Genomic DNA, 16,204 nt, shown 5'->3' on the forward strand with positions numbered 1-16,204 from the left:
CGCTCCTCAATACATAAATGATGGGCTAGAGTTGATGTTCGCGGCGAGGCAGTTGCTCAGCAGGCGGCGATGCTATCTAATGATTGTGAGGGAGTCCCTTTTATAGAATAAGGGATCGCTCCTCAATACATAAGTGATGGGTTATGAGTGATGTTCGCGGCGAGGCGGTTGCTCAGCTGTCGGCGATGCTCTTTAATGAAGGTGAGGGAATCCCTTTTATAAAATAAGGGTTCGCTCCTCAATACATGAATAATGGGTGCTCTCTAATGAAAGTGAGGGAGTCATTTTATAGAATAAGGGTTCGCTCCTCAATACATAAATGATGGGCTAAGTCCCCCAAATATTTTTCATAAGGCCCAGTTGCGGAAGTCCAATATATGGTACATAGTGTAGTCCCCCAAGTCTTCAGTCAATAGAGCTGTTGGCTAGAGACTTCAAGTTCAATCCATGTATAGGCCGAAGTGGCAATTGTTCGGAGGCGGTCTTTGTATACCATGCATTGAAGCTTTGAGAGTGAAGTTTTATAAGTGAAGCTTTGAAAGTGAAGCTTTGAAGCTGAAGCTTTTGTAAATGAAGCTTTTGAAACTAGAGCTTTTGTAAATGAAGCTTTCGAAGCTGGAGATCTGTAAATGAAGCTTTCGAAGTTGGAGCTTTTGAAGCTGGAGCTCTGTAAATGAAGCTTTCAAAGCTAGAGCTTTGTAAATGAAGCTTTCGAAGTTGATTGACATGAGTGATGCTCATGAATGTTTATGTTGATTGACATGAGTGATGCTCGTGGATATTGACATGAGTGATGCTCATGAATGTTGACATGAGTGATGCTCATGTATAATTTTGGAGTACTGGACGTACTTTTGATCACCTATTTGGTGATAATAGCGGTAGGCTGCCGAATAATTTTGGAGTACTGAACGTACTTTTGATCACCTGGTTGGTGATAATAGCGGCAGACTGTCGAATAATTTTGGAGTACTGGACGTACTTTTGATCACCTGGTTGGTGATAATAGAGGGTGAACCTTAAGTGGAGGGATGAAAGTTAGAGTTTGAAGCCATAGGGTCTGGCTCTTTTGGGCATATAGGTCTTCGCTCTCCACATAACATTCCAGCCCACTATTATAGGCTTGCTGACATTGTTTTATTACCCTCTAGTGGGGTTAAACAGATGTCTCCAAAAGATAAGAAAAGTAAATCACATCATTCAAAAAAAAAAAAAAAGTGATGGGACTTGGCAACAGTGAGATTTCCTTTGTAAAAGTGGTTGACAATTGCATGTTGTTGGTGTGTACTGCGCCTACTGCGTACTAGAGAGTTTTTTCTACTTTTCCTTTTCTCTTTCCACCGCACCTCTCTCTTCGTCTCTGTCTGTGCACTGCTGTCATGCATGTGCACCCAATTAATCATTAATCTATTCTTTACAGTTTGTCCCCTACCACTTGCGGTCTTACTAAGTCAAATCCCAATCTCTCATATTTTATTCTCTTCTTTACTTTTGCTTTCTGCTTTGCAGGTTTACAACATGGGTGAGCAGTGACTGTAAATCCACTTCCCCCTCGGCTTTTCTCATCTCCAAACATCATTTTTTAGAAGTGGAATCTTATCTTGTTCTGTGCTTGCCACTTATGTATGTTGGTATACCAACTCCACTGGTCTGGGACACGTCATAGATCTCACCCTTAATAGCCTTGAGCAGAGGCTTCTTACTGCTTTAATTCTTCTTCGGTGATCTTGCCGAGCTGGACGACGATGAGTGTCATTTGTTACGAGTCTTTCGATAATTCTGGCGTCAGCAAAGCCTTTGATGCGATCAAGAGACGGGTTTCGATGAACGAGAGAGAGGGTGACGAGAACTGGGAGAGATACCAAAAGAGCAGCCAATATCTTGGTCAAATTCATCGGACTAATCAGCCTGGATTTCGACGGGGCGACTCGAGCGGCGGAGACAAGTTTGTTACGACTTGCGGGGTTCGATTACGGTGAAATTCGCCTCCTGCTGTTGGATTCTCTCAGATCCATTCATAAATTATGATAGCTCGATTGGATTCGAGCATGCCAGGGTTGTTCGAGCATGCCATGGTTATCTCTCAAGGTTTATTTTTCATTAAATGAGTGCAAATACGCAGAGAGAGTGTGTGTGCTTTATGGTGGCTTTGAAATCGAATGTGAGAGTGGTGCAGCTCCTGACGTTGGGGAGTGATCGGAGACGTGGCCGCGTCGTCGGGAATGAAGCTGACTGACGGCGGGGGCGGAGCAACGACCGGATGACACGTGAGTAGAAGGGGAGGGCCACGTGGGTGGGTTCGGCAACTGAAAATGCCCGCAGGCCTTGCAACTGCAACATCTCTGCAGCTTCACTCAGTTAAAAGTGTTGGGCAGTGCTCGGAGCATAGAGAAAGAGACAGATACGGTGGTTGCGTTGGGGAAGTTTTGTTTTTGCATTTTTGAGAGATGGGTTGTGCAGTGACTTTGCAGATGTTTGGTTCTTCGGTTTCTGCTGATTCACGGTGGATGAGATGAAAAAAATGAAAGAGAACCGACATAGCTTTTCGTGTCGATTCCCACAGACGGTGCCAAATGTTGATGCACCAAACCGGAGAGGTCTTGGAACAACGTAAATCCGACCGTGAATCTACAAGAAAGTAAAGAACACAAGATGTATCGTGGTTCACCCCAATGTTTGGGCTACGTCCACACTGATGTTGATTGTATTTCTCTATAACTGTATGTATGGATTACAAGTGTGAGGGGGAGTCCTCTAGAGAAAGAGAGAATTTGAGAGAGTTTCTCTGTTTGTGAGCCTTGTGGCTTTGTATGTGAGGATGAAACCTGAGGATTGTGAGGGTGAGGAGGCCCTTTTATAGACTAAGGGTTCCTCCCATTTTACATGAATCATGGGCTCAATGTCTGGAAGCCCATGTAACGAGGCCCAATATAATATGGTACCAACAAAGATGATGATGGATGAAATTGATTACCAGAAAATTAAGTACCAAGAAATTGAGTATCAGGAAATTGAGGATACATCAGTGGCATATTAGATGAGATTGGCATTGAAAGAAGTGGAAATGGCAAGGAACCACTACTTAAACCAGTGCCCTATGACATACTAGCAGATTGCATTCCAAAAGATGAAGATCCACTTAGTATCTGAGTTAAGACACCACCAGTTGTAAATAGAACTCCTCCAGAGTTACTAGTAAATCCTTGCAATAGTCCCTGCATATATAGACCTGAGAAATTATGAGACACAATATTCAAGATAGATTCCACTTTTCTCTCTGCACATAACAACTACTCACAAAATTCTCTCAAGGAGATAGGGGTATCCCTAGTAAGAATCATTGTCCTAATGGTAAAATATTCTCGAGGTAACCCAGATAACACATCCAAGATAAAGTCATTATCTGAAACAATTTCACCATCATTAAGTAATTGTTCTTTAATATTCCTGAGTTTTGACAAGAACTGATCCATTGAATCTCATTATTTCTATAAAAGTTTGAAACTCGGTCTTTATTGTATTAACTTCAGCCTTGGACACGATGCATACTTATCTTGTAAGCTAAACCAAGCTTCATGTGCAGTTCTGCATCCAAGAACATGCTCAATTGCTTTATCAGATAATGTAGCAAGAAGTAAACTTAACAATGCCATATCAAAAGATTCCCATTCCAAGAAAGATGTTGTGACTTCTGTAGTAACCCTATTTTCTATATGAATGACATATTTTGGAGGACACATAGCAGATCCATCAAAGTGATCAAACAACTTATACCCTTTCAGGATTGACTTGAATTGAAAAGCCCATTTAGAAAAATTTCGATCATTCAGTTTAATTGTCAACATCCCCAATACTCCCTTAATCTTTACACTAGGAACTGTCATTTTTTTTTTCACAAATTGAAGTATTACACAGAGGTAACTACAACTAACACCCAAGAATTGCAGAAAACATACAAGAATGGCTTCATGCCACTGAGATTATAGCAGATAATGGTTTCGTGCCGCAACAAACTAATCAAGGAAATAGCTTCCTTCACAATTCAAGAAAATGGCTCTGTGCCTTAACAATTCAACAAGAAAATGACTTTGTGCCCCCAAAAAACTTCACAATTTAACAAGATACCGGCTTCATGCCCCAAGAAACCCATAAAAAAAAAGTAAAAATCATGACTTCAAAATGAAACATATCACCTGAGATCAACAAAGACGAATAATTACTCAGATCTGCAGTTACAAAAATCTTCAATAGATGAACCTTCAACACGAACTCCCCAAAAAATCCAAATGAACCTTCAACACAAACTCCCTAAAAGACCCAGAATTGCCGAGCCCAAGAACATTCACAGACCCACAGTGGACCGACGAATCTTGATACCATGTTAACATATGTATTTCCAGCAATCCATGGCTATGAAGAATGATTCGAAGAAGCAAAAAATATAAGTAAAGAAGAGTGATGTTTGAGAAATATAGAAAGAAAGCTCTGATTGTATTGAAGTAGAAATAAAGTGTTTACAAGGCTTTTTATATGACAACAACTTCTTAATGACTAAACTACCATTCCTTATCTATTTATCAACTACCTCCAGATTCTAACTAACCTCAACCAATTACATCCACTCCCAAACGTATAGATTGACATGTCATCAACCATTAAGATATTGCCATGTGTCTTCACTCATCAATATTTGACGTTGAATCTACCCCTCTTTCTTGCGAAAGACAATGGCATAGCCATGTTAAGGGCTATTCTGGGCTATAGCCCATGTAGCTTTCAGTAAAAAATTAAAATTTTACGTGTAATTTTTATCGATTTTCGATTATAGCCCATTATATATTTAGTCACTAATCTTAATTCTCTTGGTTTAACCATATAAAATTATATAATACAGTTTACAAACCATCTCTTTTTGTTACATTCTTGTTCTCATCGCTTATTGTACATGTACAAGTTTAGATTTGTTTGAATTTTAACACGTATTTGTTTAATAACGAAAATTCTCGGCTCACCTTGTGAAATTTTCTTAAGCTAGAGCATACTCTGAAAAATACAGTATCAAGTTTCTTTGTTTATAAAGATTAAATCTTTAAGCTAGCCCACCCGATGAAAATTTCCTAGATCCGCCGGTGAAAGACACATTTGAATGTACTTGATATGAACATGGGGCAAGGACCATGGTTCATGAACCTCTCTAAATTCTGAGCCTTCAACCCAAGAGATTTTTTAATGTGCCGAAACACGTCCAAGTACAGCAAATGTAATAATAGAATTGGTTAAAAATTTAAAAAACTTTTTTTTTTAACTAATTGTATTATGACACTAGGTGTATCGGACCTTGTTCCCAGCACACTGAAGAACTTCTCCTTCAACTATCACCCTTCGGATCCTGGGTCTGATGGAAAAATAACTCCGCACTCGATGTGAAATAAAATAACTTATTTAAGTCACAGAAGTTTTTCTAGACTTACCGTGAAATTCGACTACTTTTCAAGTTTGGTTAAACACCTGTCAAATAATTATAAGGGGTGAGCTTCTACCTTTGCACTCCTTAGCATTTGCATTTAATAATGCAATAGACAATCAAGTGACATAACAAGAGATGGGGACAAAAAAAAAAAAAAAAAACAAGTGTGTAGAAATCGTTGATGAGATTATTTTTTATGCGTAATAACTAGTTAATATGATACTGACACATGATGAGAAAGCCAATTTATTTTAAATTGTTGACCCAATATATACATGTCCCATGAAAATATGAAAATGACCTCCCCCAAGATAAGAAGCATCTTGGAAAATGGTTGCCCATCAAGGCCGAAATCAAATCGAATCATCAACCTTCAATTTTTTTGGGGTCATTTTTCGTGATTGAGCATTAGCTGGTGGAACCTAATGGGCCGGACTCATTAGGTCCAAAGGCAGTTTTGATATATCACAAAAAAAGGAAAAATCGATTAATGACGATTGTTTTTTCCCCCTTAAACTATTGGCATCTCTCAATGTCTCAGTCTTTTTTTTATTTTCCTTCTAATCGGATAAGAAAGGCAACTAAATCCCCGATGTACATCCTCTGAAAAGCTTTGAATTCTTGGTGCTTGGTGCTTGGTGCTCTGAGGAACACTTGAAAAAAAAAAATTTCTTCATTTGTATAATAAATATATGACGTACTGTCCCGTGTTCTGAGCACATAAAATATCTCTCCACTTTAAAGTCGAGTGGGTTTTTGACCTTAGAATAGTTGACCAAAATTTGTGCATCATGAAGTCTTTCTAGCACATCATTTTTTTAGCCATCTTTATGTTTTGCAAAAATTTTGTGTTTGCATGGATTGGTCAAAGAAATGACAACTACTTACGTAAAGGTAAATTTTATTGACTAATTATTCCCCTAAACCATTTTAGTTGTGACAGTGATATTGACTTTGAGGTTTTTTTTTTTTTTTTTTTTTTTTTTTGGGAACATATGATATTATGTACATTAAAGAGAAAGAGGTGTGCTTAGCCTCAATGAGCCATCAATAATGTGGTTCAAATTCGCCTTTGGCGAAAATCGAACCGACCTCTCACTTACAAGTGAAGAGGAATATCACTAGACCGTAATACTAATTAGCATATTGACTTTGAGTTGTGACAATAGAAATTGGCATTGCCCTTAGTCAAACTAGTAGATCTAATTATTTATTAAATATTTAACTAGAGCGTAAGTTGATATATGAAAGGAATGAGAAAAAGTCAACTCAATGACTGAAGTTGATTGGAGATTCTAGGTTGAACAGACAAACTAGTTGCAATAAGTTAACAGACTACATGCCTCATTTTAGGATAGCAAAAGTGCTTTGTACTCGTACAGTAGTTTGGATGTGTTTTTAAAATGACCAAATGTGTTTTTGGTGAAACTTTTTTTTTAGAACTAATCATTAGTAAAAATACAAGTAAATCCTAGAAAAGCACTTAAAGTGCTTCCTAGAAAAAGCACATAACTGATGCTTCTTGCAGAAAGCACTTTAAGTGCTTTTGGAACCCAAAAACATTTTCTTTAAAAGCGCTTTTAATTATTTTAAAAGCATATCCAAACGAGCTCGTAGTTTTTTAAAACTTTCTTGAATTTTGGATTAGTTGAGAGAACACAACTGCATATATAATATATTAGGATGAGAGATGTAAAATTCGTATTGTCTTGTTAGTTTATACTAGTGGGGAATAATTCAACATCATTTTATACACTACTTGAGATAAATCTGATAAGTCTCTTCTAGTACTCTTATAGGTTCATATACATCGATCTGCACATGTATTTCAAATTCTTAATTTTGAATTCAGGTGGAGGATTGTTGAAAATTTGTATTGTAATTTATTTAATGGTATTATAATATTAGATGAAAAAATAGGTTGAAAGAGCTTATTCATATGTAAACTTGATACTGTTATTCAATAATTAATCAATAATTCCTACTTACTAGTAGTTTATACCAATGCAAGGGGAGCGTGAATTATGCAAGAATGAACAAAGTTGACAAGATCGAACGGTGCACAGAAAGAAAACTGATTAATGAGTTACAAGGCTAATGCTTATGGATGGTGACAACCCTAGACTGTTACAATCTTTTCCTAATTAAGTAAATAATAACAACAACTAATTAAGAGAAGATATGCGAAGATAAACAGTGCTAATTGTGGAAATAATTCAACAGTTGACCTAGGGCTGATATTACCCTCTTGAGATTTTTTTTGTTGATAGACGAGTGAGATTCTATACTGCATCACGTAGAAACTCCATACCCTTCACTACAGCATTTTATGACCTTGGGCTTTGATTTTACTGCATTGAGTTTAAACTGGTCCAGTAAGTTCGTTCACGACGCATCCGAAATTAAACAAGCAATGGTTCTCTTGAGTCATCATCTCCAGATATTTTGCTGTAGTATGAGTACAGAACCAACTGGACAAACCCTAAAATTGTTCCAAGACCGTTTGGGATCTGCATGAAAAATAATAAACACAAGTTAATAAGTTATACAAGTGTGATGTTGTTACTGCTTAGAGTGATAATAGAACTTCTGAAATTCGCTCAAGGAAAAAGAATACTTACATAGACAAAAGGGGCGCCCTGCAACGCTCCGTATGCACAGAAAGAGAAACTCACCAAAAAAGTTGCAAGAGAAAGATTAAATGGCATGAACTCAACACTCCTTGTTTTGATCACCAAATTCTGAAAAAAGGTATATATGAAACGACATCAATGAGAATAAATTGCACAGCAACCTGAGGGAGAATATAATTATGATTCCATGCGAACTTACAATGATAAACAATGGCGAAGCATACACTGAAACTACTGAAAAAGCACATATATATCCTACGAACAGTTCCCTCTCATGGCTCGAAAGTCTTAAGCTCACAAGGACGACGGCTGCAAAAAGAACAGAAACTGTTCCGAGCAATCCTGATATCCTCAACTACAATAAGCATTTTAAAGAACAACAATTGGTCAATCATGCAGAGTTGAAAAGGGGACTTGATCTTAAGAAGAGCAGGTAGAATTTGGAAGAGATGACTACCTTAATTGATTTTTCGGCGTACATAATGAAAATGATCAAGTAGACTAACTGGAAAACAGCTCCGATTGAATTAACTGTAGCCACCATTATAATACCACTCTTCACTATAGGCAGGCCATACCATGTGCATATCAAGCAATTCAAAAGGCCGTATATGTAAGGCAATCCTGAGAATTGTTCTGTTGACCTGTTTGTGATAATTCTCTTAAATGTTGGCCTGAAAGAAGGATTCAAAAGTCAGTGGGAAGCGAAATTTTTTATGAATTCCTATTTTTCTCATAATTAAACCCTATAAACAACTTACGTTGGGGACAAATATAGCGAAATTGCACAGATATTGCCTGCAGTTGACAGAGATGAGTGTTAGAATGTTTCTTGCATGTCTAATCGTTTTTTCTTTTAGTCAAATTTGCATATCTACCCCATCGATCACACTTTTTATACATATTTCCTTTGATCGGCAAAGGTTTTTTTTACAATAATATACTTTAATTTTCATACAAGAAGTTGAAAAAATGATTATATTCTACCAGAAAAAGACCTCCTTCAAATGACATTTATATACGTAATAAAACAAATAATTGACAAATTATACATACATACTAACTTGGATCAAATTACTATTAGCTCTAATTCATACTTGATTTGTTAAGGTAATGGGTTATTGACTTCGGATCATAATGGATTATCATCAAATCGGGATCAGGTTTGAATAAAAATAAAATGCATTGACAAGTCTATGTACAACTGAAGATTAATCGATCATAGAAAGCTTGTCCAGCACAGTAAAATTGAGGGCATATGATTGTATCAAGGCATGGGGCCTTGAATCATATTTATTATACATACATGCACAATTAATAAATAAATGTCTCAGATTGTTTTGATGAGTTTTTACGTTGTTTCTTACGTACGTTATCATAACCAGGTTTTCTCAATTTTGATCCCCACGTCTGATGAAGTAGGCGTCATAAAAACCATATAATATACGTATGTCAAATCTTAGACGTTTCTTTTGTGCAAGATATATGTGATTATGACAACTTGAATATTTTTTTATAGATTCCAAGAATATTAAGCAAGGCTTTACTACTTGTGAATTTTCACCTTAAACTAACAATTAAATCAAGGTGAAGTTCTTGATCCGCAACAGGATGATATGAAGTCATTCAAAAAATTTCATGCATGGTTGTGCTTCATGAAGCAGAAACAAGTATCTAAAGCTTATGAATGCATGGAAGAAGCTATAAGTAATATATACATATATATATGCACACAATACATACACACACGCGCGCACACAGAAATATATATTGTGTAAAAACGAAGAAGGTATACCAGCAATGCCGGCTGCAGTACTGCACCATAGATAAACAGAAGACAATCCAATTGGCAACATATCGACCTATCGATTATCAAAACAACTGCTCAGGAAAATGCTTGTATTCACCAAGCAGAAGCTCTCTCTGTCTCTCTCTTCTATTGTGGCTGCGTACATTAATGGTCCAAAGGGGGAAGCTATTTATAGATATACTTGTTAGTTGTTACATATAGAACCGCGAGCATGTCTAACTTACCACCATCTTTTTTTATATTTTTATGTGATGTCATATATGGTTTGTGGTTTCACAAATGAGAAAATGTTTATAAATATGCTATTTTGCAACCGCACACCCAAAAAAAAGCAACGGCACACTAAACACTGGAAACACAGCTGTGAATCAAACTCATAACAAATATCTATTTGTCTTGCATTCCTATATGTTTCCATATAAATCTTTTGTGAAGCAAACGATATCGAACTATATGCATGCTAAACTTGAAAATTTATGGAAAATATAATTAGGGCATGTGTTTGGTTTCAATTCCATTTTTAGGTTTTGAGTTTTATTATTTGTGATACAAATACAGATAGAGATAGAGATAGAGATTGAAGTGTGTGAGAGATTGAATGGATAAATAATGGTGGAGAAGTGATGGTGGAAGGAGAGTCATAAAGATTTATGTGAAAGGATACACAAAATAAAAACTAAAAATAATTTAAAATCTTTTTTCCTAAAAATTTCCTTCATTTCTTCCTCCTCCCTCAATCAGTAATCATTATTCTTTCATATTTTCGCCTTTATATTTTTCCTATGTCTCTAAATCAAATAATAAAAACTAAAAATAAAATGGAACCTATAAAAATTGGAAACCAATAGTTCTCCAAGTATAATGCAAATTATAACTAACTTTGCAATTAATTATTAGTTCTTTCACCACCTATTGGTAGAACTTTCGTCACTTAAAATGATTGGTTCCTTGCACCTTGTAGCCACACACAAACACAACACCTGTGTTTTGGTTCATCAGAACTCATCTGTTCCACCTCTGGCACTGGCAGCCTTACAGCTTAGTATTGAGTGGTAGCACAAGCCTGACCACATACGTAGCACCTCACTCAAGATTCTCTCGACATATAATATTAAGATGGGAGTGATATCTTGACATATAATATTGAGATGGGAGTGATACAACTAGGAAAGGTCAAAATCATCGTTGGTCGAGATTTTTATAGATTTTCATAGCCAATGGAAACTTCCAGTACTGTTGCCTGTTGGCTGCTTGTCACTTGCGTACACGTACATGTATGCGTCGCAGTGACCGTGCCCTCATGCATTCTATATATTTTAATTCTGAATCTTTGACATATTAAATTAAACATCCGAAAGAATATTGGAATATGCAGAAATGTTCTTTTGTGGTCGGCTTTATAGAGTGGGACAACAAACTACTACATGTGATCGCTCTCAAATTTTCTTCTCAAATGTACACTTCATCAAGTCCTTAAAATGGATATTTCATACCTCATTCCTCCTGAAGTTGGTCCCTAAACATATATACTTTATATGAGAGAAAAAGTTGCCAGCTAGTGAAAGAAAAAGCTGGAAGAGGCGGTCGACCAAGTTTTCTGTGCAACCCCTCTCATAAAGAACTACAATGGTTCCGCTCTGATGCAACGGTCGCCATTTCCTATAAGAGCGGCACTTCACCAGTAATACCCATTTTCATCTTCAACAAATAAGCCATATTTCTATAACAAAAATACATCAAAATAGATTGGAAAATGACATTTGTTCGTTCATTTCCTATAATTGTAAAATTGAATAAATCAAAAGAGAATCATAAAATATAAATAAGTGATGTAAAAGATAAGAGTGAAAATCATTTCTCATTCATAAAATATTCTTTGTGAAAGATAATAAGATCAAGGATCCAAATGAGTACAAGTGTGCTCGTTATTGATCATGGCTTGATTTGAAATCGTTATAGTACCCATCAATTCAGGATTTTTTTTAATTTTTTTAATTTTTCCGATGACGTACATAAAATCATCTATTATTTCATATAATTTCTCATGTGAACTTAAAATGTTCATAAAACTTTCTCACTTAAATCTAAAGCTCAATGAAGGGTCCAAAGGAGGGCAGGTTCTTGATCATGTCTTGGAGAAATTTTTTAGTGTGTTAGGAGTACAGTCTTGTACATCAAGTGTCACAGTACAAATATAGTTGATTTTTTTTAAGTATTCAACTACTTGTATTATTACATTTGGTGTACCGAGCCATGTTTCTTGTACACTGAAAAATCTCTCCATGTCTTGATTCGAAATCATTTCATAGGATCCACTATCTCCAGATTTTTTTTCTTATTTTTTATACACTAGAAGGATCTATTATTTCATGTATATAATTTCAATTATTGCTTCCCATTATTTGCAACTGGCAAATGTTTGAACAGTAGCTAGTCTTCTTGTTTTTGTAAAAACCTATCATTTCACATTATATTAAACGAATCTTGCATACGAGGTGAATCATTACATAGGACATGAACTTACAGATGGACACAACAAAGCAATGATGCAGGTTTCATTTGGCCAGGCTCGGCATGTTTTACTTGTTGGCATCGATCCTATGTTCTTATTTCACTCTTTGTTTAAGCCAAGAGATATGATTTTCATTAATGATTTGCTAAATAAAATAACAATTAAAGGTGTAAATGTTGTCGGTCATGTGCATGTTTCAAACCATTAAAATACAAAAGCTTTTTAAATTAGAAATTTTTTTGAAATGTCATATAAAGTTTATACACATTTTTCAATTTGTCATATGAACTAAAATTTTAAGCAATTTGTCATATCAACTTTCTAAACATTAATCTGTCATCTCACCCTAACTACGTTAAGTTTTACATCCAAAAAATTCATGTGTCTTGCACATGACTTGTATCCTGTGAAGATTGAAGCAGTAGCTCCAATGAAGATAGTCGAAGAAACTGAGATTTAGAGAGAGAGAGAGACAGAGAGATTTCAGAGAAGATTTCTTTTGTATTTCTTGTATGTTTTTCATCATCAATTACACCTTTAGCTATCTGTATTTATATTATTACATTCCTTGCTCTGTAAGCCAAGATATGAAGTATATCAGTTTTAACAACCTTAACAACCTTAGCACCATATCCTAACAGCCTTGTAACTTCCTTTGGATCTTGTGACACTTGTCCTCATCTAGACCCTTGAATTGCTTTCACTTGAATTCTGCTCTTGATGCTTGTTGTCCTTACTTATACTCTTACATCCCCCCTCAATCTCATGCGTGAGGGAACTGAGCATGAGATTGCCACAGTGAAGGTGAAACAAGGGTGCAGATAAACCCTTTGTGAAAATATCAGCAAACTGATCAGCAGAAGAAACATGTTGAACGTGAAGATCTCCTCTTGTCACCCTTTCACGAACAAAATGATAGTCAATCTCAATGTGTTTAGACTTCGCATGAAACACAGGATTTGTGGAAAGAGCAATGGCGGAAATGTTATCGCAGTGAATCATGGGGGCGTGAGAGAGAGGAATATGTAAATCACAAAGCAACTGTCGAATCCAGGATAGTTCAGCAGCTGTGATAGCAAGAGCTCGATACTCAGCTTCTGTGGATGACCGAGAGACTGTATGATGCTTCTTTGAGGACCAGGAAATAGGATTGGATCCAAGAAAAACGATAAATCCAGAGGTGGAACGTCGGTCATTTGGATCCCCAGCCCAGTCGGCATCACTATAGGATAGAAGAGATAGGGGTCCAGGTTTAAAATGTAACCCATAATCTGGTGTGCCCTTGAGATAGCGGATGATCCGTTTGACTGCAATGACATGGGACTCCATAGGAGTATGCATGAACTGGCAGGCTTGATTCACGGAGAAGGCTATGTCATGCCTTGTAAATGTGAGATATTGAAGAGCTCCCACGATACTTCTGTATTGATCGGGACTGTGATACGGCTTGCCATCATCTTTTAAGAGTCGATGATATGGTAAACAGGGAGTAGCACAAGGTTTACACGCCTGTAAATCCACCTTGGCAACTAACTCACTGATGTATTTGGATTGGGAAACAAATAAACCCTCTGCAGTGTGACTAATTTGCAGCCCCAAGAAATAATGTAGAACACCTACATCCTTCATTTCAAATTCGGTAGTAAGAGCTTTGATGACCTGAGCTATTAACTGAGAAGAACTTCCAGTTAAAATAACATCATCAACATAAAGCAGTAAGACAACAATGCCTTGTTGAGAGGATTGAACAAAAAGCGATGGATCGGCATGTGAAGACTGAAATCCCAAGGCTGGTAGAAAACTTGTAAATCTGTCATTCCACGCTCTTGGAGCCTGTTTTAACCCGTAGAGTGACTTGTGAAGCTTACAGACATAATTAGATGGATAATGGGTGCTGAGAAATCCGGGAGGTTGTTCCATGTACACGTCTTCTTGTAAAACGCCATGTAAGAAGGCATTTTTGACATCAAGTTGCCGGAGTTGCCAGTGGAACTGTGATGCCAAGGCAAGAATAAGACGAATGGTTGTAGGTTTAACCACCGGACTGAATGTTTCACCGTAGTCGACACCCTCTTCTTGATTGTACCCTTTGGCTACAAGCCGGGCTTTATATCGTGCCACAGTGCCATTGGCATTCTTCTTGATTCTATATACCCATTTACATCCAACCAAGTTCTTGTCATGTGGAAGAGGAACTAGGGACCATGTTTGTTGAGAATGAAGGGCATCGATCTCTTCCTGCATTGCACTTTGCCATTCTACAACTTTAGAAGCGGCCTTGAATGTCTTTGGCTCGGAGACAGATGACTAAGAGCCAATGCTAGCTGAGAAAGCCTTCGGTTTGACAATACCATTCTTGGAACGTGTTACCATAGGATGCACATTCATTGGTAATGAGAGAACAACAACAAGATGATCGGGTTGGAAATCAGGATCCACAGGGATGTGATACTGTGTAGGCATGGTACCTGGTATGTCAACACTTGGAGAGGGAGATGAATTCAAATGTGGGACAGATGTATGTGTTTCCAAGGAATCAGAAGCACTAGATGCAGCCAAGAAATCTGAGGCACTAGATGCAGCCAAGGAATCTGAGGCACTAGATGCAGCCAAGGAATCTGGAGTACTAGATGCAGAACGTATTGAATCTGTATTATGAGATGAGGATGCATGAGTATGAAGTGATGTTGTGACTTGATTAGTCAATGTAATGCATGGTAATGACGGAGAATGATGCAATGATGGAGATGATACTACCAAAGGTGAGGTTTTGACAAAAACAGAAAACTTTTCATAGGGAAAGTTGGATTCATCAAAAAACACATGTCTTGATATGTACATTTTGTTTTGAGCAAGATTTAAACATAGGAAACCTTTATAATCGCTTGCATAGCCCAGAAACACACAAGTAGCTGTTTTTTGTTGTAATTTGGAAGTGTTATATGGTTTCAATAGAGGAAAACATGCACATCCAAAAAATTTTAAATGACTAATGTGTGGAAGATGACCATATAACAGTTGATAAGGAGACTTCATTTTAAGAATGACACAGGGCAAGCGATTGATTAGATATACTGCAGTGGCACAAGCATGAAACCAGAAGAGATTAGGTAACTTAGCAGTTTGAAGTAGAGTAATGGCAGTTTCTACAATGTGCCTATGTTTTCATTCAGCTAATCCATTCTGTTCAGGAGTGTGTGGGCAGGATTTGTGATGAATGATACCATTGGTGGTGAGAAAATGTTGAAATTGAGAGCTAATATACTCTCCTCCACCATCACTTTGTAAAATTTTAACTTTAGCAGAAAATTGGGTACACACAAACGCATGAAACTTGACAAATATAGCAAACACTTCTGATTTATATTTCAAAGGAAAAATCCATTTAAATCGTGTACATTCGTCTATGAAGGTTACATAGTATCTAAACCTTTCATATGATAAGAGAGGAGCAGGGCCCCATACATCACTATGGATGATTTCTAGGGGATGTACAGATTTATTTGTGGGAAAAGAAAAAGGCAACTTGGTAAATTTCCCTTCTAGACATGGTGTACAAACTGTTTTACAAGTGTCTAAAGATGCAGAAACTTGATGCTGATGTAGTATGGCAGAAGTGATTGCATTAGATGGGTGTCCTAGCCTTTGATGCCATAGACTTGTACTAACAGGTTGTGCAAGAAAGCATTTGTGAAATTGAGATGATGCAGATGGCAGCTTCGGAGTAATGTGGAAAGGTATAGGATAATAACCAGCCCTACACAGCCTTTTGAGAAGGATTT

At 36.9% G+C, this 16,204-nt stretch overlaps 1 protein-coding gene and 1 long non-coding RNA gene across 2 annotated transcripts; both read right to left on the reverse strand.

Annotated features, from left to right (window-relative positions):
- Window positions 1-995: 995 nt before the first annotated feature.
- LOC126622132 (uncharacterized) lies at window positions 996-4,485 on the reverse strand. The gene is made up of 2 exons (XR_007623344.1): window positions 4,194-4,485; window positions 996-3,215 (listed from the first exon to the last, which is right to left on the reverse strand). It is a non-coding gene; the product is annotated as an uncharacterized LOC126622132 (long non-coding RNA).
- A 3,041-nt stretch (window positions 4,486-7,526) lies between these two features.
- Window positions 7,527-10,054, reverse strand: LOC126622128 (bidirectional sugar transporter SWEET2a-like). Its single transcript, XM_050290784.1, has 6 exons — window positions 9,896-10,054; window positions 8,862-8,898; window positions 8,558-8,774; window positions 8,300-8,455; window positions 8,089-8,208; window positions 7,527-7,977 (listed from the first exon to the last, which is right to left on the reverse strand). The coding sequence occupies exons 1-6, from the start codon at window positions 9,954-9,956 to the stop codon at window positions 7,870-7,872; spliced, it is 699 nt and encodes a 232-aa protein (XP_050146741.1). The 5' UTR covers window positions 9,957-10,054; the 3' UTR covers window positions 7,527-7,869.
- Between the last annotated feature and the right edge of the window lie 6,150 nt (window positions 10,055-16,204).

Source organism: Malus sylvestris, chromosome 5 (genome assembly GCF_916048215.2).
Source record: "Malus sylvestris chromosome 5, drMalSylv7.2, whole genome shotgun sequence".
Lineage (NCBI taxonomy): Eukaryota > Viridiplantae > Streptophyta > Magnoliopsida > Rosales > Rosaceae > Malus > Malus sylvestris.

Excerpts from the sequence above, each read along its gene's own strand:
- LOC126622128 (XM_050290784.1), bottom strand. The coding sequence starts at position 9,956 with ATGTTGCCAATTGGATTGTCTTCTGTTTATCTATGGTGCAGTACTGCA. Across the intron at positions 8,775-8,861 it reads TCGCTATATTTGTCCCCAAC|GCCAACATTTAAGAGAATTA; the intron begins GTAAGTTGTTTA and ends TCCTTCTTTCAG. Across the intron at positions 7,978-8,088 it reads AGGGCGCCCCTTTTGTCTAT|ATCCCAAACGGTCTTGGAAC; the intron begins GTAAGTATTCTT and ends TTTTTCATGCAG.